The sequence below is a fragment of the Balaenoptera physalus genome (genome assembly GCF_965194825.1).
Source record: "Balaenoptera physalus genome assembly, chromosome: 20".
NCBI classification, from domain to species: Eukaryota; Metazoa; Chordata; class Mammalia; order Artiodactyla; family Balaenopteridae; genus Balaenoptera; species Balaenoptera physalus.
In genome coordinates, this window is record NC_138901.1 from 20096377 (window position 1) to 20119369 (window position 22993).

Genomic DNA, 22993 nt, shown 5'->3' on the forward strand with positions numbered 1-22993 from the left:
CTCTTTGACATAAATCATAGCAATATTTTTTTTGGATCTCTCTCCTAAAACAAAAGAAATAAAAGCAAACATAAACATATAGGACTGAATTAAACTTAAAAGCTTTTGCACAGCAAAGGAAACTATCGACAAAGCAAAAAGACAACCTACTGAATGGGACAAAATACTTGCAAATGATATGACCAATAAGGGGATAATATATAAAATATATAAACAGCTCATACAATTCAACATAAAAAACCCAAACAAGCTGATTGAAAAATAGGCAGAATACTTGAATAGACATTTTTCCAAAGAAGACATACAGATGGTCAACAGACACATGAAAAGATTCTCAACATCATTAATCATTAGAGGAATGCAAATTAAAACCACTCTGAGATATCACCTCACACCTGCCAGAATGGCTATCATCGAAAAGACCACAAACAACTATTGATGAGGGTGTGCAGAAAAGGGAACCCTTGTACAATGTTGGTGGGAATGTAAGTTGGTGCAGCCACTATGGAAAACAGTATGAAGTTTCCTCAAAAAACTAAAAATAGAACTACTGTATAATCCATCAATTCCACTCCTGGGTATATATCCGAAGAAAACGAAAACACTAATTTGAAAAAATATATGAACCCCAGTGTTCATAGTGGCATTATGTACAGTAGCCAAGATATGGAAGCAACCTAAGTGTCCATCAACAGAAGAATGGATAAAGAAGATGTGGCATATATATATATATACAATGAAACACAATTCAGCTGTAAAAAAAGAATGAAATTTTGCCATTTGCAACAACATGGATGGACTTGGAGGGTAATATGCTTAGTGAAATAAGTCAGAGAACAACAAATACTGTGTGATATCACTTACATGTGGAATCCAAAAATTAAAAAAAAACTACTGAATATAACAAAAAAGAAGCAGATTCACAGATAAAGAGAACAGACTAGTGGTTACCAGTGACAGGGAAGACGAGAGGAACAAGATAAGGCAGGGGATTGAGGTACAAACTACTCTGTATAAAATAAATAAGCTACAAGGCTATATTATACAGCACAGGGAATATAGCCAATATTTTACAATAACTATAAGTGAAGTATAACCTTAAAAAATTGTGAGTCACTACATTGTACACCTGAAACTTATATAATATTGTAAATCAACTATACCTCAATTAAAAAAAAGGAAAAAAACTCCTACAAAATGACCTGCTGAATTTTTCACTTTTCAACCTATCACAAAGAACCGTATCATTTTTCAATGATTCCACCATGAGAGCTCTCATTCTGCTGGGGTAAATCTTGGGCAGTTCCGGTTTAGGTAGGCATTCCACTTTCTTAAGAAGAAACACAGGAATAAATAGTCACAAAGCCATATTTGCTAGGTAAGAATGAAGTTTATTAATGAGTAGTCAAAACGGTTCTTTTCCAAAGAACAAATACCCTAAAAGACAGAAAGAAGGTCTCCAACTCCACCCAAAAGAAGAAAGAATTAAGAAGTTGGGCAAATGCGTGAAAACACCGCCCTGGCCATTGGGATTGATTTAATCTGATGTAGGTAGTAGCGAGTGTTGAAGGCCGGATGATGCATAAGACTTGAGCAGCACATCACTGAGCCTGTGCAAAGATGTGGCCGCCTAAGAGCAGGGCTCACAGGGACTTCCACAGCCAGGCTGGATGAAGGTCATCAGGTTGATCCCACTCAGTCCGGGAGTCGGGTAGGAAGAGCTGAGCAGCCAGCAAGTTGGCACATAGGTATCAGGCTCACAGCAGGGTGGAGGGCAGTTGTCACAGCAGGTGGGCTGGAGGAGGCTGATCTCGTGTGGGCAGGTGCTGGGTAGGCAGACTCCGCACCGACAGAATTTGTCAGAGGAGCAGATGGTGGTGGCAGGGCCGGTGGGGACACTGCAGCAGTAGGGAGCGCAGCAAGCCATGGTGTCAGGGATTGGGTAGTTGGTGGGTTGAGAAGAGAAGTCTCTTTGTGTCTCGATGCTTCTGTCTTCTCCCCTGGCTCTTATATACCCACCTCCCAAGGCGTCAGCCTATTACCGAGATGTTTTCCCCCCATGTTTCAGTTTATAGCTATCACCATAAAATCATCTAATTACTTAAGAGTTTATTACTTAAGACACACTCCTTACCTCATAAAAGGGGTTTAGTTTGCTTCGTTGTCAAATTAGGACTCTTTACATTGGCTGTTTGTCACTGTACAGACATTTCATTTGTCTTCAGAGGTACAGAGTCATTATCTTCCAATCATTACGCATCACTAATGATGACCTGGTATGCCAGGTATCTGCAAATCATTCCCACATTTTTTGTCTACTTTTCAGATGAAGAGAGAACTAGGCTTTTCAATTGCTATTCTACCAGCAACCAAAGACTCTATGTGATGATTTAAGCCTTCTGGCTGAAAAAGTGATACAATTTTAAGATCTGTTTTTCGTGGCTCCAGGAGGCTGAGTTAAGATGAACAGATGGAATCGACAGGGAAAGAGATCCTCGTTCTGTGTTAAGAAGCACCTTCTTACAGAGCTGTAACAAATCATTTATTCTCCATTCCCTTCACTTGTGCTTTGAATGATAACTTGTCAGGGGCATGTAGATGCGAGTTCACACCTGCATGGGTGACATTGATGGATGCCCTTTAAAAGTCCATCGAATCATATTATGAGTTAAGATTATTTATCACCTAAAAACTAGTTGTATTGGGCCATTTAGAGGCTAAATGGTGCAGTAGTTCCTAAAATGAGTTTCATGAACACTTGTTCCAAAGAACATTAAAGGGTTCTCTGGTAAAAAAAATTTTGGGAGATACTGAATTCTTTGTTGGTGGACCTTTCAGAGCCTTTAATATGCTAAAGTGCTTTGTGACTTTTCAAAGGGATATAGCATATATTTTTCTCCAAACTTACTTGACCATGGAATCATTTTTATTTCTTAGTTTTCATAGATTAGTGTTCTATGGCGCACACTTGGGGAGATCCCCCAATTACATTTAAATCACTAAAACCTTAATAAGAAAATTATTTAAATAAGTGAAGGCATAAAACTTAGTATGACATTTTAGCATTACTTTAGACTAGGAAAAATATTAAAGTGGTAAATCTTTAGAAATATTTTCCTTTGAAAATCTTTTTTTTTTAAATATATTTTCTTGACGCATCTTCAAATAAAATGACTCAGCCTCTAAAACTAAGTAGAAAATTGTACAACATACATGGATCAGAAGCCAAAAGAGATGCAAATCAACACGATGATGCATCCAAAAGATGCTCAACATTAAAACTGCTTTTATTTTAACCATCTTCTTACAAGAATAATTTTATGATTTTGGATCCCTCGGCTAGAATGAAGTTTGTTGTTCACATCACTTCAATAGATATCAGTCAAACACTCATTGCTTGAGCACCTGATGTAAGTCAGGCATTATGCAAAAAAGAAGCAAATAGGTTCCTGCCCTTGAGGAGATCATAGAGAAGAAGAGACACAGAGAAGTAAACTGACAAATGACAGACAACACTGGTTGTACATCCAGGTTTTCTAGGAAAGATGTGGGAGTTTAGAGGTAGGTGCCACTGTCTTTCCCTGGAAGATTTAGGGAGCGCTTGGTGAAAAGGGAACATCTGTGTGGGCCTTGAAGGATGAACAGGAGCTTAGCAGGTAGAAGGGAATAGGAAGGGAATTTCAGCAAGTAAAGCAGAGAAACAAGATGCCATGGTGTGTTCTTGGGATGGCAAAATTGTCGGTTGATTACAGCACAGATTCTGGACCTCCTGCAGGGAGGCACTGGAGGAGAATAAGGAGATTTGAAGTTACAAAGTTGGGTTCGTGCCACAGTAGGAAGAATTTGCACCGTGCTTAGTGTCCTAAACTTAGGATTTTTAATTTCATCCTATTGGCAATGGACATTAATTAAAGGTTTTTGAACATATATATGGCATGTTTGGGTTTGTATTTTAGAAAGATGACTGCAGTTTTTAGTGTAAGCTTGATATCATCATCATCATCACTAAGTGTCAGGCCTTGTGCTGAGTGCTTTACATGTGTTATGTGTTTCTCACCACAAGCTTATGATGTGTGCCGTGTTACTCTCCTTGCCATTTTACAGATGAGGAACCAGGCATGGAGAGGCTAAGTAACTAGTAAGTAAGTGATGGAGCTGGCATTTGAAGCCAAGCAATCTGGCTCCAGATGCCCTGCTCTTAACCACTGTGCCATATTCCCTCTCACTGTGGGCATGTTGTTCTAACTAGAGTGAAGATGACCCTCAAGGTTAGTTGAGTGTAAGATTGGTGGGAGGATGGACCAGGTTATTGAAGTTCTTGAGACCTTAAGATTTTGGAGGCTATTTTCTTAACCAAGATACAATGCTGTAGAAAGGCGATAATTTGAAGGCAGGGACAATGGTTGGGAAGCTACTTGGATGTTCTGCAGGAGTGATGAGGGGGACATGATTTCTGTCTTAGAGGGTATGGTAGCTGGTGGGAATAGAGAAAAGGGGACAGATCTGGGATTTCTCATCACATCATTCAGTTTTCTGAGGACCATTATCTGGGTTTCCACAGTAAAAGGAATATTCTGTTTTTTAAGATAACTAGAGCATCCTAATTTTATCCTCCGCTAATAGTTAGCATTTACTGAATGTAGACCATGTGCCAAGCATAGAGCTAAGTATTTTATGCACATCTTCTTCCTTATTTCTTACACCTTTATAAGATCAGGAGGATTACTATACCCATTTCCCAGATGATGAAACTGGGAGTGGGGATATTAAATAATAATTTAAAGTCATAGAGCTAGTGAATGATGGCTCATCTTACAGCAATACTTCACACTTATTAATAAAAATCAGTATCCTGTGGAATTAAATTTTATATAATTATAAATTATGTTCATTCATTTTTTCATTTATTAATTCATTCAGAAGAGTGCTTAGCACCATGTTAGGTGCTAAGCATATAGAAATAAACAGGTCAGCTAAGGTTCTTGTTGTCATGGTGTTCCTTCTAGTGGGGGAGACAGATAATAAAAATGTAAACAAATGAATAAATAATAACTTCAGACAGTGACAAGTGCCTGAAGGAAATAAAACAGAGTAATGTGACAGAGAGTGATTGAGAGATAGTGCAGGGAGTGTGCCTGCTGTGGTTAGGGTGGTCAGGGCTGGTCTCTGCCAGGTGGCTGGAGTATAGGGAAAGAGAAGGAGTGAGATCAGAGATGAGGTCAACAAGGTAGGCAGGTACCAGGCCATGTAGGATTTTGTCAGTTGTTCTGCAGAGTTTAGATCTTATTCTGAGGGCATTGAGAATCTACTGGGTGATTTACAACAGGGAGAGATCAGATGTGAGTTATGTTCTATGGAAAATGAACAGGGCCAAAGTGGAAACAGGCAGAATAAGTAAGTGGTCCAGGTGAGAGGATGAAGGGTGATGCCCGTGGTTGCTGCACTGGTAAGAGGTGGTAGAGTCTGGGAGGCAATTTTGAAAGTAGAGATAGTAGGTCATCCTGATCAAGGATCATGTTTAGGTCTCCGATTTTTCTCCTAGGTTAGAGGGGACCTGAACCAAAAACCTGCCATTTGGAGTGATAGTGAAGAGGTCTATGACGAGTTCAGTGTAGGACCTGCAGAGAGTAAGCAGCTTGAAGCCCATGAGAGGAAGCAGAGCTGAAGATTTGGGAAGCTCCAACACACAGATGAAAAATGTGCTTAGTACCAACTTCCTGGACTGAGATAAAAGATCTCTTTTATGTGTGTGAGTCACAGTTTGTTGTGAACCTGTGTGTGCCTTACCAGCATCCGCCTCCCAACCACTCGGTGGATTTCTGCGTTGTTGTTGGGAAACCCCTCCCAAGACAGCACCTCCTGCGTAGGCAGGAATGTCAGTGGTGGGAGGTTTCACACTGTGCTGTGACACAATTTTCTTTAAGCCTGATGGAGCGCTTCATCCCTTCACAAAAGCAGGATATAGGAACCTTTCCAGTTTGTCATCCTAATAAAAATGCTTGTAAATAAAAATATTTGGTCTTTATTTCCTGAATTGCAAGATCTTTTAAATTTCTGGGAACTCCTTTACAACATGGATTGGAAGAAAGAATGGCTGGTATAAGGACTGCCATTGACATCAATCTTTTCATTGCAGAATGTCCGTTTTGCTCTTTGTTGAGCATGTAGGCAAGGAATTCAGGGTTTGGGTTAAATGGTGGACTTTGGGGGCCTTTTCCAGTTGCGTCAGGAGATTTTGTTTAGTGCGTGGTTATAGTCAAGACTGGTATAACTCTTGCTAGCTTTCTAACCTGCAGTGAAAATTATTCTCAAATTGGATTTCTTTCAAATGGAAGCAATGTTGTTTTGCCACTTGAGGACAGCTGATATTGGCTATATTTGTGTAGGTGTATATGGCCTAAAGGGAGTGGCTCTTCTGCTCTGTATCACGTGGGCATGTATGTTCCCATTGCAACATGCCAGAGTGGCTCTCACAGCACTCCATCACCCAGCACATGCAAGCTCCCTTTGGTTGGAAGTGTTGCCTATTTTTCTTGAGGATCTTAGGTTTTCAGTTCAATTCTCATGTATTACTGCAGGCTATAGAATATACAGGTAGTAACAGAGAATTATATGCAGTTAAGTAAGGTCTAAATATATTTGATAACTAACCTTAACTTGATTAGGAAAAAGAATGTTCAGTGAAACTTGAATGCCTAATATATGCCAGGCACTGGGAAAATAAAATTTTCAACTGTTTACTATGTTAAATCTACGATTGAGATATTTAAACTGACAATCATTTTATCATAAACTTTAGATTTTTTGTCCTCAGAATTATTTGCTAATAATAGTTGTATCTTGTAATTTTATTTTGAATCAGAGATGTTTCTGTCCATTAGTTAGACAAATCTTGTTACTGGATTGAATTAAATAACCACTGGTTTTCCAAAGAGCTCCTGTAGTACTTGAAAAAAATAATTTTTAAAAAAATTTTTATTTATTTATTTATTTATTTGGCTGTGTTGGGTCTTCATTGCTGCGCGTGGGCTTTCTCTAGTGGCAGTGAGCGGGGGCTACTCTTTGTTGCGGTGCGCAGGCTTCTCATTGCGGTGGCTTCTCTTGTTGCAGAGCACGGGCTCTAGGCACGCAGGCTTCAGTAGTTGTGGCTCGAGGGCTCTAGAGCGCAGGATCAGTAGTTGTGGTGCACGGGCTTAGTTGCTCCGCGGCATGTGGGATCTTCCCGGACCAGGGCTTGAACCCGTGTCCCCTGCATTGGCAGGAGGATTCGTAACCACTGCGCCACCAGGGAAGCCCCAAAATTTTTTTTAAATGGAAAATTAAATGTTTATGTATTTAAATATTAGTGGACATTATGACTTTAAAATATATTTTGAATTGTTAGTTTAGTTTGCTAAATATACTAGTTATATAATTTCAGGAAACACTTATGTAGCATTTACTATGTAACAGATACAGTTCTAAGTGCTTTACATACATTATGTCACCTAATTCTTACAACAACCCTATGAGGTTGGTATTAAAGTTATCCTCTGTTATACAGACAAGGGAAACTGAGACAAAGAGAAGTTAAATAAATTGCCTAAGGTTAGTAGGTGGTAAATAGTGGAGTTGGGATCTGAACCAAGGCTGTCTGGTTCCAAAGTCTGTATTCTTAATTAGCCGTACACTGATACATCATCTCTCCATTATTGATTATTATATTTTTCAAGATAAAATAAATAATTTAGTTTATGTCAGCCAATCTTTGTTGAGCACCTGCTATTTGCCTTGCACTGTGCTAAGAGATTTGGGACATTCAAGGACGAGCAGGAGATAGGTGTACTCTCAGTTATTTTAGGTTCTGTGGTTGCTCATTGGACACACAGGACTGGAACACAAGGCAGAGGAGTCATTCCAGCTGTAGTGAACAGCAGCAATAAATGAACAGAAGTGGAAAAGAACAAATTGTCATTAGGAAGCAGTGTGTAGTGCACCATGTCTAGAAAACAATTATGTGAGATAAAAGCTAGACACAGAGAGTCTTGACTCCTGGAATGAGGAGTTTGGACTTTATTAGGTAGATCATCGAGAGCCACTGGTATATGTTTTTCTAAAGCAGGGAAGTTACTTTATTAATCTCTTCATATGTAAAATATGGCTAATGTTGCCATCACATTGATAGAATGTTTCAAGAATAAATTAAATAATGCATTAAAATGTTTAATGCAGTGTCTGGAACATAGTAAGTGCCCAAATGGTTCTAATAGGTGTGGTAGTTATTATTAAGTAAGCTGAGGGAAACTGGAGCTCTTTCCTCATCATTTTAGATATCAATGATGGAGAGATCTAAGGGTAAATCTTGGAGTATAGCTTTCTAGTCTCTCATGTCTGCAAAATCTTCTGCCTGTTCATAGTCTTCACTATAACTTTTGTAACCGGTAGGGACCTTACCACCACAAAGGAAGGACTAGTGGCTCTCAGCCTTGCGTTTCTGGGACCCTGAGAGACTCTTAGGAGGCATTGTCTGCTTCTCAAGTACCTTCCGCCATGTTGCCTTTTGTGGACGCAGTTATCCCAAATCCCCAGTAAGATTTACTACTCAGGGGGACTGATGTAAATCTCTATCAGCTTGAGTATCGAATTTGTCCCATTCTGTATTTCTCATTAATATCTGTGATTTATGTGAAGGGGTGTTATTCACATTTAAATCCAGTTAGAAATTTTAGCTAGAGAAAAATATGTAATGGGACAGCTTGTAATCATAGTTGGTCAGTGTTCCTCAGTGGAAATTTGGCTTCTTGATCAGTTGGGAAGAAGTGTTTGATGAAAGAAAAGAACACAGTTTTTGCTGTGTAACAGATACAATTCTAAGTGTTTTACATATATTATGTCATTTAATTCTTACAACAGTGCAGATGAGTTGGATAAAGAAGGACCAACCAACTGGAGTAACACATCACCCTGGGAAGTCTCCTTCTAGTTTTCTCAGCTTTTTCCCCACACTTGAGTATCTGGACATTGTTATTCTCCCGATAGTCAACAGGATTTTTTGTTTCTAAAGACGTACACTGAAATGAAGAAGAGGAAGAGAAAAAAAATTATTTCTTGAGCACCTACTATGTGCCAGGCATATTACTATTGATAAGTTTATTTGATAGTCACAGAGACACTGTGAGATATTAGAACCCTCATTTGATAGACAAGGTAAAAACTGTGCTTCTGAGAAGCTACAAGATTTGTCTAAGGTCACAGTCAGTCAGTCAGTGGGTAGATTTGGGATTTTCAACTCAGATCTTCTGATTCCTTTTCTCATCCTGCTCTCTGTCCCTCCCTACAGTTACTAAAAGTATCTTTAGAGCGATTTAAATGTACAAAATATACTTGAATATAACATAACAAGTTATTTGTTTGGCTTAGTACATGTTAACACATAAAACAATGTTCAGTATTACTCCCAGTCTCAGCTGGTTCACAGCAATATCTGTTCCCAACCTTTGTGTGGCTCTCTCTCTCTCATTTTTGTCTTTTCTGTCCAATAAAACAATAAGTGTTGGGGTGAAGTTTCAAAATACTAACCTCAGAGTTTCCTCAATTCTCTCTTTAGGATTCTGTTACATTGCCTCCCTCCTCCCCCCACTCACCACCTCAGGGAAGAACCACGAATTCTTCCTACTTTTAGATCTTTGTGACTAAATTTCTGTCATCTTTGACTCTTCTCACATTTTCTCATGCTTCCTGAGCTCAGTTGCTCTGAAAATCCTGAGTTCCTTCACTTCTTCATCACACAATGTTATAAATCTACTTGGATCTTTTTTTCCTAGGTCTACAGGTCTCATCTTTTTTTTTTAATTAATTAATTAATTAATTTACTTTTGGCTGTGTTGGGTCCCTGTTTCTGTGCGAGGGCTTTCTCTAGTTGTGGCAAGCGGGGTCCACTCTTCATCGCGGTGCGCAGGCCTCTCACTATCGCGGCCTCTTTTATTACAGAGCACAGGCTCCAGATGCGCAGGCTCAGTAGCCGTGGCTCACGGGCCTAGTTGCTCTGCGGCATGTGGGATCTCCCCAGGCCAGGGCTCAAACCCGTATGCCCTGCATTGGCAGGCAGATTCTCAACCACTGCGCCACCAGGGAAGCCCCAGGTCTCATCTTTTGAACAAATTAGTAGTATCTTACAAATTACCTAATTGTATTACTTTAGTCTGGCCACATTCAGACCAAGATTCCTCTGATCCTTTAGGGAAAAGATTTGATTTGTCTCCTCCACCTAAAATAAATACTATATTAAAAAACTGAGAGGCCTAAAGTCTTGAAATTTTATGTTTTAAATATTAGCCATTTAAAAGCCAGAAATTTTGATTTTAGGATCAGGAAGTATACCAATCCTGTTTCTCAGTCTCATATTTATAGTGCAGGAACAAAGAAGAAAAAAAAAAAGAATGCTCTAGAAATGAAAAGATTCAATATGGACTAATACTTGGTGCTTTGAATTAGTCTCTCTCAACCTCACAAAAATAATTTTACTTAACACTCAAATCCCCAGTCTTATCCAAATCCCACATGCTTCAGTTGATGTGATGATTCAACATTTTCACCCTTGAAGTTTCTCAAAATCCCTTTGTGTCCTTGGGCTTTTAAAACCGATTTTGCTTATTGGCATTTAATAGGATAATCATGCTGGAAAGCAGGTTTTGTAGGCCAGAGTTATGGTTTTGAGGGTAAGTCAGTAATTAACAAAGGGCACAGCTCACTTTACGTGGAAGATTTTTAATAAAAATGGTGGAACTTACTTAACTACAGAACTAAATGGTACTAAGTAATCTTTCTAGTTCTTCCACCAGATTCTCTCAGGCCTAAAATGTTGCAATTCTCTGGCTGCCACCTCCAAAGCTCAGAGACTAATTTTTTCCATAAACGTCTACTATGATTAAACGAAAGGAGTAAGTGAAAAGTCTGAACAAATGGTTCACTAAATAATCTGAAATTTTAAAGGCATTACGGGTATAACAGGGTTCAGTCTGGAGACAAGAACCACACTCATTATTTGAATCAGGTGAATGTTATATGAAGAATTTTATTTTTTTTTATTTTTAAAATTTTTATTGGAGTATAGTTGATTTACAATGTTGTGTTAGTTTCAGGTGTACAGCAAAATGAATCAGTTACACATATACACACATCCACTCTTTTTTAGATTCTTTTCCCATACAGGCCATTACAGAATATTGAGTAGAGTTCCCTGTGCTATACAGTAGGTGCTTATTAGTTAACTATTTTATATATAGTAGTGTGTATATGTCAGTCCCAATCTCCCAATTTATCCCTCCCCGCCCTTACCCCCTTGTAGCCATAAGTTTGTTTTAAACTAAGTTGTTAGGTAACTAAAAGAATAAAAGGGGGACGCTGAGATATTACAAATGTAGGAAATGCAGAAAGCCGTAGGAGTGATATTTTCTTTAAAGGGAAAAGGGAAGGAATTAAAACTTAGAAAGGTAGATGGGGGGAGGTCGTCCTGTAGAGCTGAGATGCAGGCATTTCAGGAGAACTGGCTGGCTGGTGCTGGTGATTCTAAACTGCAAACCGAATTTCGGTGCTGCTGTAGAAAACATCTGTAGCTGCTGGAGTGAAGAAGTGTTACTGGGGTGATAATCCTCAGAACGATTAGCATACAGGAAGCCCCAATTAGGCAGAAGGAACAGTCCCGTCTTCCTCCAGCCTTGCAGTTTTCCTCTGTCGCCCCCTAGTGGCAAAGCCTAACATGGAGCCGCTGGTGAGGCCATAGTGCAGTTGGCAGCGCCCTCTCTCAGCACCACAAAGCTGAGTACGGAAAGGAGCCTGTGAAGCTGAGACAAGATAATTTCACAGCTGGCACAAAGAAGCCCACAACTCCAAAAACAGCCCTCTTTAAATCAGCTGAATCTCGCCACACCATTCTTGACTTCCAGTTTCTTAATTTCATTGTCTCTTTATGAGTTTTAGAGTCAGAGTTGGGTTCATATTTCAGTTTTTATGTAGGAGCTGTGTGACTATAAGCAAGCTATTTAAACCTCATTTATTTATTTTATAAAAACCACTTTATTGAGATATGATTGACATAAAAAAGCTATAATATTTTATTTATATATATATAAAACTTGAGTTTGGAGATAAATATACACCCTTTACCACAATCAAAGCTATAAATATATCCGTTACCTCCAAAAGTTTCTTCCTGTCCTCTTTTTTTTGTGATAAGAATACTTAATATCTATCCTTTCATCAAATCTTTTAGTAGAGAGCACAGTATTGTTAACTATAGACACTATGGTGTACAGCAGATCGCTAAGACTTATTCATCTTACCTAAGTGAAACTTTGTACCCCTTGACCATCACCTCCCCAATTCCCCCACCCACCAGCCTCTGGTAACCACCATTCTACTCTCTACTTCTATGAGTTTTAGATTCATCATATATGTGAAATAATCTAGTATTTGCTCTTCTGTGTCTGGCTTACTTAACTTATAATGTCTTCCAGTTTCATTCATGTTGTTATAAATGACATGATTTCCTCCTTTTTAAGGCTGAATAATATTCCATTGTATGTAAATACCACATCTTCTTTCTCTATCATCTGCTGATGGACATTTAGGTTGCATCCATGTCTTGGATACTGTGACTAATGCTGCAATGAACATGGGAGTGCAAATCTCTTTGAGATATTAAACAGTATGCTACTAAAAAACCAATGGGTCACTGAAAATATCAAAGAGGAAGTAAAATCCATCTGGAGAAAAATGAAAATGGAAACACGGTGATCCAAAATCTATGGCACACAGCAAAATCAGTACTAAGAGTGAAGTTTATAGTGATAAAAGCCTACCTCAGGAAACAAGAGAAATTTCAGATAAACAACCAACATTACACCTAAAGGAACTAGAAAAAGAAGAAAGAAAAAAACCCAAGGCTAGCAGAAAGAAAGAACAAATAAATAAAGTGGAAAGAAATGAAATAGACACTAAAAGAACAATAGAAAAGATCAATGAAACTAAGAGGTGGTTCTTGAAAAGATAAACAAAATGGATAAGCCTTTAGATAGACTCATCAAGAAAAAAAGAGGGTCTAACAAATAAAATCAGAAATGAAAGTTACTTCCCTCACCTCTCTTCATACAAAATTTTAAAATATGTAATAAAATAAAACATGGGCCAAGACTCCAACTATCACCTGGCCATCATAAGCCTTAGCTAATGGGTGGGTCCAGGTCCCCCATGGCTGGCTGCATGGCCAAGGGGCTCCCAGGACTGGTGTCAAGCCCCTGGTGGTTGGGTAAGCCCCTGGTGCTAGTAGGCTAGAGTGAGGACTCCAAGATGACACTTGCCAGTACCAGTGTCCTTGTGGTGGAACCAGTTCCCCAAAATGCTGCTGTCAGAGTCTATGTCCCCAGGGAGAGTCCCCATTGCCCCCTGCCTCCCTGAGAGCCTCTCCAAGATCAGCAAGTGGATCTGAACCAGGCTCCTTTCAAATTCCTGCCTCTGTTCTGGGACTTGGAGCATGTGTGGTTTTGTGTGCACCCTTGCAAAGCAGGGTCTCTGTTTCTGACTGCCCTGTGACTCTCCTATTCTTGAGCCCTGTTGGCTTTCAAAGTCAGACATTCTGGAGGCTCATCTTCTCAGTGGAGGAACCCCTGGCTGGGGAGCCCAATGTGGGGCTCAGACCCTTTTCTCTTTAAGGAGACTTTCTGAATTGTGAGTATCCTCCTGTTTGTGGGTCAGCCACCTGGGGGTTTGGATCTTGACTATACTACATCTCTGCCCCCCCCCACCCCATCTCATTGTGGTTCCTTCTTAATATATTTAGTTGTGGAAAATCTTTTCTGGTAGTCTTCAGGTCTTTCTCACCTGAAAGTTTTTCAGTAAATAGTTGTAATTTTGGTGTGCCCATGGGGGAAGGTGAGCTCACGGTCTTCCGGCTCCATCATCTTGGCCACACCTCTCCTCAGCCATCACTTTCATTGGTGGATCAGAGTGATATTTTTGGTCTCTAGGAATTAGTGTCAACTCAGTGTCTAATAATCCCTGTGGTAGGCAGAATTTTGGCCCCCATGACCTCTGAGTCATTGTTTTAGGCCCATGAATTTGTTACTTTATAGTACAAAAGGGACTTTGTAGATGTAAGTAAGGTGACTAATCAGTTGACTTTAAAATGCAGAGAGTATCCTGGATTATCCAGATGGGCTGAGAGACAATAACTTAACAACTGGCTCAAAGGAGGAAATTATTCTGAAGCCCACAGCTTCCAAAATAGCTATCTTTAAATCTGCTGAACCTCCCCACACTTTTCTTTACATCCAGTTCCTTAATTTCATTCTCTATGAGTTTTGGAGTAAGACGGAATTGTGTTCAGATTTCAGTTTTCTTGTTTTAGTTTTGTTTTGGTTTTACTTATAAGAATATGTGACTTAAGCGAACTATTTAGCTTTGTTTAGACTTACTTTCCTCATCTACAAGCCAGAATAGCAATATCTATCTCACAGGATTGATGTAAGTGTTAAATAAAATAAAGTTTGCATGAAGTATATTTAGCAAGTGGCACCACATGTGGTGCTAAACAAGGTCACATTGGCTCCCATCTTTCTCCTTCATCTGTGTCTTCACCATCATTCTTCCTTGTTTTCTTTTCTGCCTATTGCTGCTGATCTTTTTCGTCGTGCCTTCTTTCTGAGTTTTCTCCTCTATGTTGTTCTTTTCTCTTCCTTTTCATTCTTTTCTCCATCTTTTATTACCATAAACTAAGCCCCACCCCATATTTTCTCCTATCCCACTTGTTAACCACCTACTCATGTTATGGTCAATGAACCTCAATAAAAAGTGTTCCCCACTATTGCTTTAGCATCTGTAATTGATGTCCTTTTGCCATCACTCAAGTGTTTATGCATCTCAAGTTCTCTTAGGTGTCATATGTAGGAAACTGCCATTTTTGAGAGCTTACTGCAGTCTATTGCTTAGTGTAACAGGAATGTTCTAAGTTTCCAGTTTTAGAAAAGGCAACAGGGACTTCCTTGGTGGCCCAGTGGTTAAGACTCCATGCTTTCAATGCAGGGGACATGAGTTCAATACCTGACTGGGAAACTAAGATTCCCCCATGCCGTGGGGCATGGCCAAAATAAAAACATTTTTTTTAAAGGTATGGGAAAAGCCAACAAATATTGGCTTGATCAAAGGATCTATTCTTCTCACAGATAGGCATCTGCTAGCATTGGTTCAGAGGCTCAACTATGTCAGAATCTCTTGGGATTTTGTAGTTCTAGGAATCATATCTGTGTTTAAAGTAAGAAGAAGAGTCAGGGTGAAGAGGAAGTGGGAGCACCAGCTGTATGTGTCCTTTTTAACAACAAAGGGAAGCTTTCTCAGAAGCTCGCAGCTGGCTTCTGTTTAGATTTCATAGGCCATTCCAGTGTCTTTATATTTCTGTAATTTTATTATTTTAAATCCATAAACTTGCATTTTAGTGTTGGACTACAGGCATCTGCAGGGCATAGTAGGCAGGACGCTTTGGCCACCTTTTATTGTCCTAAAGTTTTGCCTTTTTCAAAATGTCATTTATTTGGAATCATATTCTATGTAGGTTTTTCAAATTGGCTTCTTTCATTTAGCAATTTGCATTTAAGATTCTTCCATGTCCTTTTGTGGCTTGTTAAGTCATTTCTTTTTATCACAGAATAGTATTTCATTGGATTGATGTAATACAGTTTGTTTACACATTCATGTATTGAAGAACATAGTGGTTGCTTCCAATTTTTAGAAGTTACAAATAAAGCTGCTATAAACGTTTCGTGCAGGTTTTATCATAGGCATATGTTTTCAGCTTATTTGGGTGAATATTCAGGAGAGAAATTGCTGAATTGTATAGCAAGTCTATATTTACCTTTGTAAGAAATTGCCCAAAGGTCTTCCAGATTAAAGTGGCTGTATCATTTTGCTTTCCCACCAGCCATGAGCAAGTGTTTCTATTGCTCCATGTACATGTCACCAGCGTTTAGTGTCATCAGTGCTTTGGATTTTATCAATTCCAACAGGTGTGTAGGTTGAGCTATTTATTTATTTAAAAAATTTTAGGTTGAAGTATAGTTGATTTACAATATTATATTAGTTTTAGGTGTACAGCATAGTGATTCAGTATTTTATAGATTATACTCCATTAAAAGTTATTACAAAATAATGTGCTGTACAATATATCCTTGTTGCTAATCATTTTATACATAGTAGTTTGTATCTCTTAATCCCATATTCCTACCTTGCCCCTCCCACCATCCCTCTCCCCAATGGTAACCATTAGTTTTGTATATTTGTGAGTCTGTTTCTCTTTTGCCATATACATTCATTTTTTCTATTTTTTAGGTTCCACATATAAATGATATCATACAGTATTTGTCTTTCTCTTACTTGTTTCCCTAAAGCATAATATTCTCTAGGTCCATTCACTTTGCTGCAAATGGCAGAATTTCATTCTTTTTTTTTCTGGCTGAGTAATATTTCATTGTATATGTATATATACCCATCTTCTTTCTGCATTTGTATGTCGATGGACACTTGGGTTGCTTCCATGTCTTGGCTATCGTAAATAGTGCTGCTATGAACATTGGGGTGCATATATCTTTTCAAACTAGTGTTCTCATTTTTTCCAACTATATACCTGGGAGTGGAATTGCTGGATTGTATGGTAGTTCTACTTTTAGTTTTTTGAGGAACCTCCATAATATTTTCTGTAGTGGTTGCACCAATTTACATTCCCACCAACAGTGTACAAGTGTTCCCTTTTCTCCACATCCTCACCAACATTTGTTATTGGTAGACTTTTTGATGATAGCCATTCTGATAGGTGTGAGATGATCTCATTGCTGATTTGATTTTTATTTCTCTAATAATTAGCTGTGTTGAGCATCTTTGCATGTGCCTGTTGGCAATCTGTATGTCTTCTTTGGAAAAATGTCTATTCAGGTGTTCTGCCCATATTTTGAATGGGTTGCTTGTTTTTTTGATATTAAGTTGTACAAGATTATCTCAGTAGGCACTCATGATAAAAACTCTCATCAAAGTTTCTATAGAGGGAACATATCTCAACATAGTAAAGGTCATTTATGACAAACCCACAACTAACATCATACTCAACAGTGAAAAGCTGAAAATATTTCCTCTAAATTCAGGAACAAAACAAGGATGACTGCTCTCAACCTTTCTATTTAACATAGTATTAGAAGTCCTAGCCACAACAATCAGATGAGAAAAAGAAATAAAAGGCATCCAAATTGGAAGGGAAGAAGTAAAACTGTCACTATTCGCAGATGACATGATACTTTATATAGAAGACCCTAAAGTCTCCACCAAAAAACTATTAGAATTAATGAATAAATTCAGTAAAGCTGCAGAATACAAGATTAATACACAGAAATCTATTGCTTTTCTATACACTAATAATGATCTATCAGAAAGAGAAAGTTTAAAAAAAAAACCCGTTTAAAATTGTATCAAAAAGAAGAAAATACCTAGGAATAAGTTTAACCAAGGAGTTGAAAGACCTATATTCCAAAAACTATAAAACACTGATGAAGGAAATTAAAGATGAAACAAGGAAATGAAAAGCTATCCCATGCTCTTGGATTGGAAGAATTAATATTGTTAAAGTGGCCATACTACCCAAAGCAACCTACAGATTTAATGTGATCCCTATCAAAATACCCATGACACTTTTCACAGAACTGGAACAAATAATCTTAAAATTTATATGGAACCACAAAAGACCCAGAATTGCCAATCATGAGGAAAAAAGAACAAAACTGGAGGTATCACCCTCCCTGACTTCAGACAATACTACAAAGCTACAGTAATCAAAATAGCATGGTTCTGGCACAAAAAACAGACACATAGATCAAAGGAACAGAATAGAGAGCCCAGAAATAAACCCATGCACCTACAGTCAATTAATCTACGACAAAGGAGGCAAAAATATACAATGGAGAAAAGACTGCCTCTTCAATGAGTGATGCTGGTAAAACTGGACAGCTACACGTGAAAGAATGATATGAGAACATTTCCTTACACTATATACAAAAATAAACTCAAAATGGATTAAAGACCTAAATGTAAGACTGGAAACTATAAAAATCCTAGAAGAGAACATAGGCAGAACACTCTTTGACATAAACCATAGCAATATTTTTTTGGATCTGTCTCCTAAGACAAGAGAAATAAAAACAAAAATAAACAAATAAATAAATTTAAAGGTTTGGCACAGCAAAGGAAACCATCAACAAAATGAAAAGACAACCTACTGAATGGGAGAAAATATTTGCAAATGATATGACTGACAAGGTGTTTAAGTAACACTTTTCTTTCCATTTAGAATGACGCTGAAGACCCACTTCAAAGATTACCTCCCTCGTGAGAGGCTTCCCTGAAGCTCCCCCCAGCATACCCCCTGCTGGTCCCAAAGTGATCTCTTCCTTTTTGAAATCCTGTCTTTAGCACTTCTGTATTCTTTGCAGGCTAAGTAACCAAGATGTTGCTTTCCACAGCATGGACTATACAAATTCCCTCCACAGTTTCTGGGAGTTCCTAAGGCATTACTTTCTTGTGGTCTCCCTTGCTCCATCTGGCTTCTGGGCTGTTTCCATCTTCCCTTGAATCAACTCAGACAGGATACTTAGCTCTTTCACTGGTTTTCACAGGAAAGTTGATCCATACCCAAGGATTCTGTGAGTTTGGTAACTTAATGGGGAGGGATAATAGAGTAATATTCATAACTTCCTGACTAGATCGCTCCTCTTTTTTTTTCTCCTGACTCCCTTTATGGAGTAAAAAGTGTTCCTCTCTTTGTTTCATGTGTAATCGTTTCTTATCCTTTTGGGGTTGCCAATACACTTGTCCCATGTGGATGCACCTATTGAAAGTTCACTGTCAAGGAATAGTGGCCACAAAAGCATCTATCGCTAAGAGAGAAGGAGTTTTCTTCTATCAACTGCTAAAAGAATACAATTTATCTTGTCATATTGTATGTAACTACTTTCACATATATACTTTTTCTTTTTGGATAGTAAGGTCCTCAAGGATAAGAATTAACTCTTCATCTTTCTTTTAAAAATTATTTTCAATTATTTATTTATTTACTTATTATTTATTTATTTTTGGGCTGCATTGGGTCTTCGTTGTTGCATGGGCTTTCTCTAGTTGTGGTGAGCAGGAGCTACTCTTCGTTGTGGTGTGCAGGCTTCTCATTGCAGTGGCTTCTCTTGTTGCGGAGCACGGGCTCTAGGCATAAGGGATTCAGTAGTTGTGACATGCAGGCTCAGTAGTTGTGGCTCGGATGGGCTTAGCTGCTCGGTGGCCTGTGGGATCTTCCCGGACCAGGGCTCGAACCCCTCTCCCCTGCATTGGCAGGCGGATTCTTAACCACTGCACCACCAGGGAAACCCCCAGTTCTTCATCTTTCTCACCTCCATAGTTCCTGCTTTAGAAGTGGTGGTCAATAAATTTTTACTGAAGAAATGAATGAGTGAATGATTACACTATATATGACTTAAGTCTTTTAAAAAGAAGCAAATGTATTTCTTTCAAATAGGAATTCTTGAATTATAAGAAATTAAACCATTTTATGTACAAGTAGAAACAAAGACCATGGTTTCTTTGCCCAGTATATAACATTTATTAAGAAATGACAGGAGACAGTGTATCACAGATATAATTGAAATAGCAAATAGGCGAGATCATTCTTAACCAAAAAAGGGGAGAATGGAATCAAATGTTGAAATATGGAAAAGTCTAGTCTCCTTCTTAAAAACTGACTGTTGGGTGAAAGGCTTCTATTCTCTCCAGGGACATCTGAAGATGTCACTTGGCTATACTCTGGTGCCTTTGAGGTTGGAAAATTTTTCAGGTAAACAGAAGCTAAAAATAGATTATAAAGCGGGGAAAAATAAGCTTGTGGACAGTTCACAAGGATAAATTACACAATATGTCAGCAATTTTCAATCTTGCATGAAAATCAGAAGTAGTATATTCAAAGCAATTTGAGGATCAGCAGGTGGTTTGCACCATTTCTGTGTCCATAGAGGAAAGTCAAGATACTCATTGCAGTATGGAATCAGATAAAACACATATACTTGGTAGCTCCCATAACAAAAACCAAAATGGAAGCCTAAGAACTTGTTAGTTGTCAACCAATGGGTGGTTGAGAGGATAAGTTGTTCAGAGATACTGTGTCCTGGGCAATTGAAATGAGCAACCTGGCTTTTAGCAGGTGGGCTGCCAGCAAGTGGGCTCACAGCAGGTGGGCTGGCAGCAGCAGGCTAGGCGGCAGCAGGACTGTCCACAGTAGGATGGGCGGCAGCAGGAGGCCTGGGCATGGTGCAGCTGGCAGCAGCACGGGGGGGTGCAGCTCACCACACAGCAGGGAGGCAGGCAGGTGCCCTCCACGCGGCAGTCAGGTCGGCACCACCTGGTGCGGCAGCTCACAGCTCCACTGCCTCCCACCTGGCCAGAGCCAATGCTACCAGCAATGCCACAGCCAGTCTCACAGCCACTGGTCTGGCAGCAGTTGGTCTGGCAGAAGGTTGGCTGGCAACACCCGGTTTGGCAGCAGGTTGGCTGACAGCAGCTGGAGCCACAGGTCCCACCAGTGGAACAGATGGGAAATCCACAGAAGCTAGTGGAACAGCAGGCCATGGTGTCAGGAGTTAGGTTGAGAGTTGACTTGTTAAGAGAAGTTTCTGAGTCTTGGCTGCACTTCCTACGTCTGGCCTTTTATATATCCTGCAGAGCCGTGTATTTCCCTAACATTTAGCATTTTTCCTTGATACCATTGCGAAGTCAGTCTCTGACTGGCTAATACCTGAGTTGTTAAGGTTATAAATAGCATTTTCAATGGACTGCTTGGGTCATTGTTCAATTAAATCTCATTATGTTTCTTCTTTGCCCTTTGGATCAAGCCAAGGCTCATTATGGAAGTCACATGATAGTCTAGACTTGGGCCAACCATTGCCCTGGCTTGCTTTGTCATAAATGCCCTTTGACAACCTTGAGGCAGAGTTTATCTAAACTGAACATTCTCTTCCTAACTGGTCATTCAATTAAGGATCATGATTTCGTAAACAATTTGTCTTGACTTGGAATGGCTACCATTAGTGTCACCAAAACGTGAGCTATCACCTGATTCATCAACATCAGAAGAAGGATGCTTTTCTGTGTTCCGTTTGTGCAAGTTACAGGATCCTCAGAACTCGAACAAGTATTTTTGTTATCAATGTACATATTCCCAACTGAAACCCTTAATGACTTTTCTTGTGGATTGTTTCCTGACTCTACTAAATTAAACATAATATGCTAGTAATAAATACACATTTTAATAAGTCAAACAGTAGGCAGGCATATAAAGAAAAGTTAATGTTCTTCCTCCTTTCCCCAAAACATACACATCCCTTCCAAGACTAGTACTTCAGAGATAATCAATATTAATACTTTTGGTGCACGTACTTTGACACATTTCTCCCTGCTTGTGCAAACATAAACCAGTGTATGTACACATATATTGTCTTGCTTAGTAAAGTTGGGGTCTCCTATACCTATTTATTTAAAAACATTTTAATTGTAATAAAATACACATAACATAAAATTTACCATCTTAACCATTTTTAAGTGTACAGTTCCCTACTGTTAAGCATATTCACATCGTCGTGCAATCAATCTCCAGAACTCTTTTTGTCTTACACGACTGAAACTCTATATCCATTAAACAACCACTCCCCCATTCTCCCCTCCCCAAGCTCTTGGCAGTCATCATTCTAATGTGTGTTTTCATGAATCTGACTGCTCTTTGTACCTCATGTAAATTGAATCATACAGTATTTATCTTTTTGTGACTGGCTTATTTCACTTAGCGTAATGTCCTCGAGATTCATCCACATTGTAGAATATGACAGAATTTCCTTCCTTTTTAAGGCTGAATAAGATTCCATGGTACGCTTGTTCCACGATTTGTTTATCCATTCATCCCTCGATGACATTTGGGTTGCTTGCCCCTTTTAGCTATTTGCAATTAGTGCTGCCAGGAACATGAGTGTACAAATATCTCTTCCAGAGCACGCTGTCAATTCTTTGGGGTATATACCTAGGAGTAGAACTGCTGGATCATATGGTAATTCTATTTTTGATTTTTTGAGTAACTGCCATACGGTTTCCCATAGTGGGTGTATCATTTTACATTCACGCCAGCAGTGCACAGGGGTTCCAATTTTTCCATGTCCTTGCCAACACTTTGAGTTACTTGAGAGTAGCCATTCAAATGGATGTGAGGTGGTATGTCACTGTGGTTTTGGTCTGCATTTTCCTAATGATGAGTGGTACTGAGCATCTTTTCATGGGTTTTTTGGCCATTTGTATATCTTCCTTGGAGATACGTCCATTCATGTCCTTTGCCCAGTTTCTTGTGGTTGTCGTTCTTGTTTTGTTGTTGAGTTGCAGGAGTTCTTTATATATTGTGGACTACTAACCCCTCATCAGATATATGATTTGCAAATACCTTCTCCCATACAGTAGATTGCCTTTTCATTTTGTTGTGTCCTTTGATGCAGAGAAGTTTTTAATTTTGATGTAGTTCAGTTTGCCTCTTTTTTAACTTTCATTGTCTATTCTTTTGGTGTCATAGCCAAGAAATCATTACCAAATCCAATATCACGAAGATTTTCCTCTGTGTTTTCTTTTACGAGTTTTATAGTTTTAGCTTTTATATGTAAGTCTTTGATCTATTTTGAGTTAACTTTTGTAGATGTTTTGAGATAAGGGTCCAACTTCATTTTTTTGCATGTGGACATCTGGTTTTCCCCACACCATTTGTTGAAAAGATTGCCCTTTCCTATTGAATGGTCTTGGCACCTCCGTTGAAGATCTTTTGACCACATATGTGAGGGTTAATTCTGGGCTCTCTATTCTATTCCATATTTGTGCATATGTCTGCTTTTATGTCAGTACCATGCTGTTTTGATTA

At 38.9% G+C, this 22993-nt stretch overlaps 1 protein-coding gene, 1 long non-coding RNA gene and 1 pseudogene across 15 annotated transcripts in view; 1 reads left to right on the forward strand and 2 right to left on the reverse strand.

Moving 5' to 3' along the window:
* LOC309650789 overlaps positions 1 to 22993 on the forward strand; it is a 381028-nt gene that overhangs the window by 241558 nt on the left and 116477 nt on the right. For 9 of the 13 annotated variants that reach the window (XR_014257709.1, XR_014257710.1, XR_014257711.1 and 6 more), the window contains one exon: positions 5543 to 6270. The exons of the other annotated variants lie outside the window; for them this stretch is intronic. This is a non-coding gene — a long non-coding RNA (uncharacterized lncRNA). Of the gene's footprint in view, positions 1 to 5542; positions 6271 to 22993 lie in introns of those variants that run through there. 13 annotated transcript variants of the gene reach the window in all.
* On the reverse strand, positions 726 to 5522 carry KRTAP3-1 (keratin associated protein 3-1). The gene has a single exon (XM_082442537.1). The coding sequence runs from the start codon at positions 1925 to 1927 to the stop codon at positions 1631 to 1633; it is 297 nt and encodes a 98-aa protein (XP_082298663.1). The 5' UTR covers positions 1928 to 5522; the 3' UTR covers positions 726 to 1630.
* Positions 10130 to 21131, reverse strand: LOC309650770 (keratin, high-sulfur matrix protein, B2A pseudogene; annotated as a pseudogene). Its single transcript has one exon. The product of its transcript is annotated as a keratin, high-sulfur matrix protein, B2A pseudogene (transcript).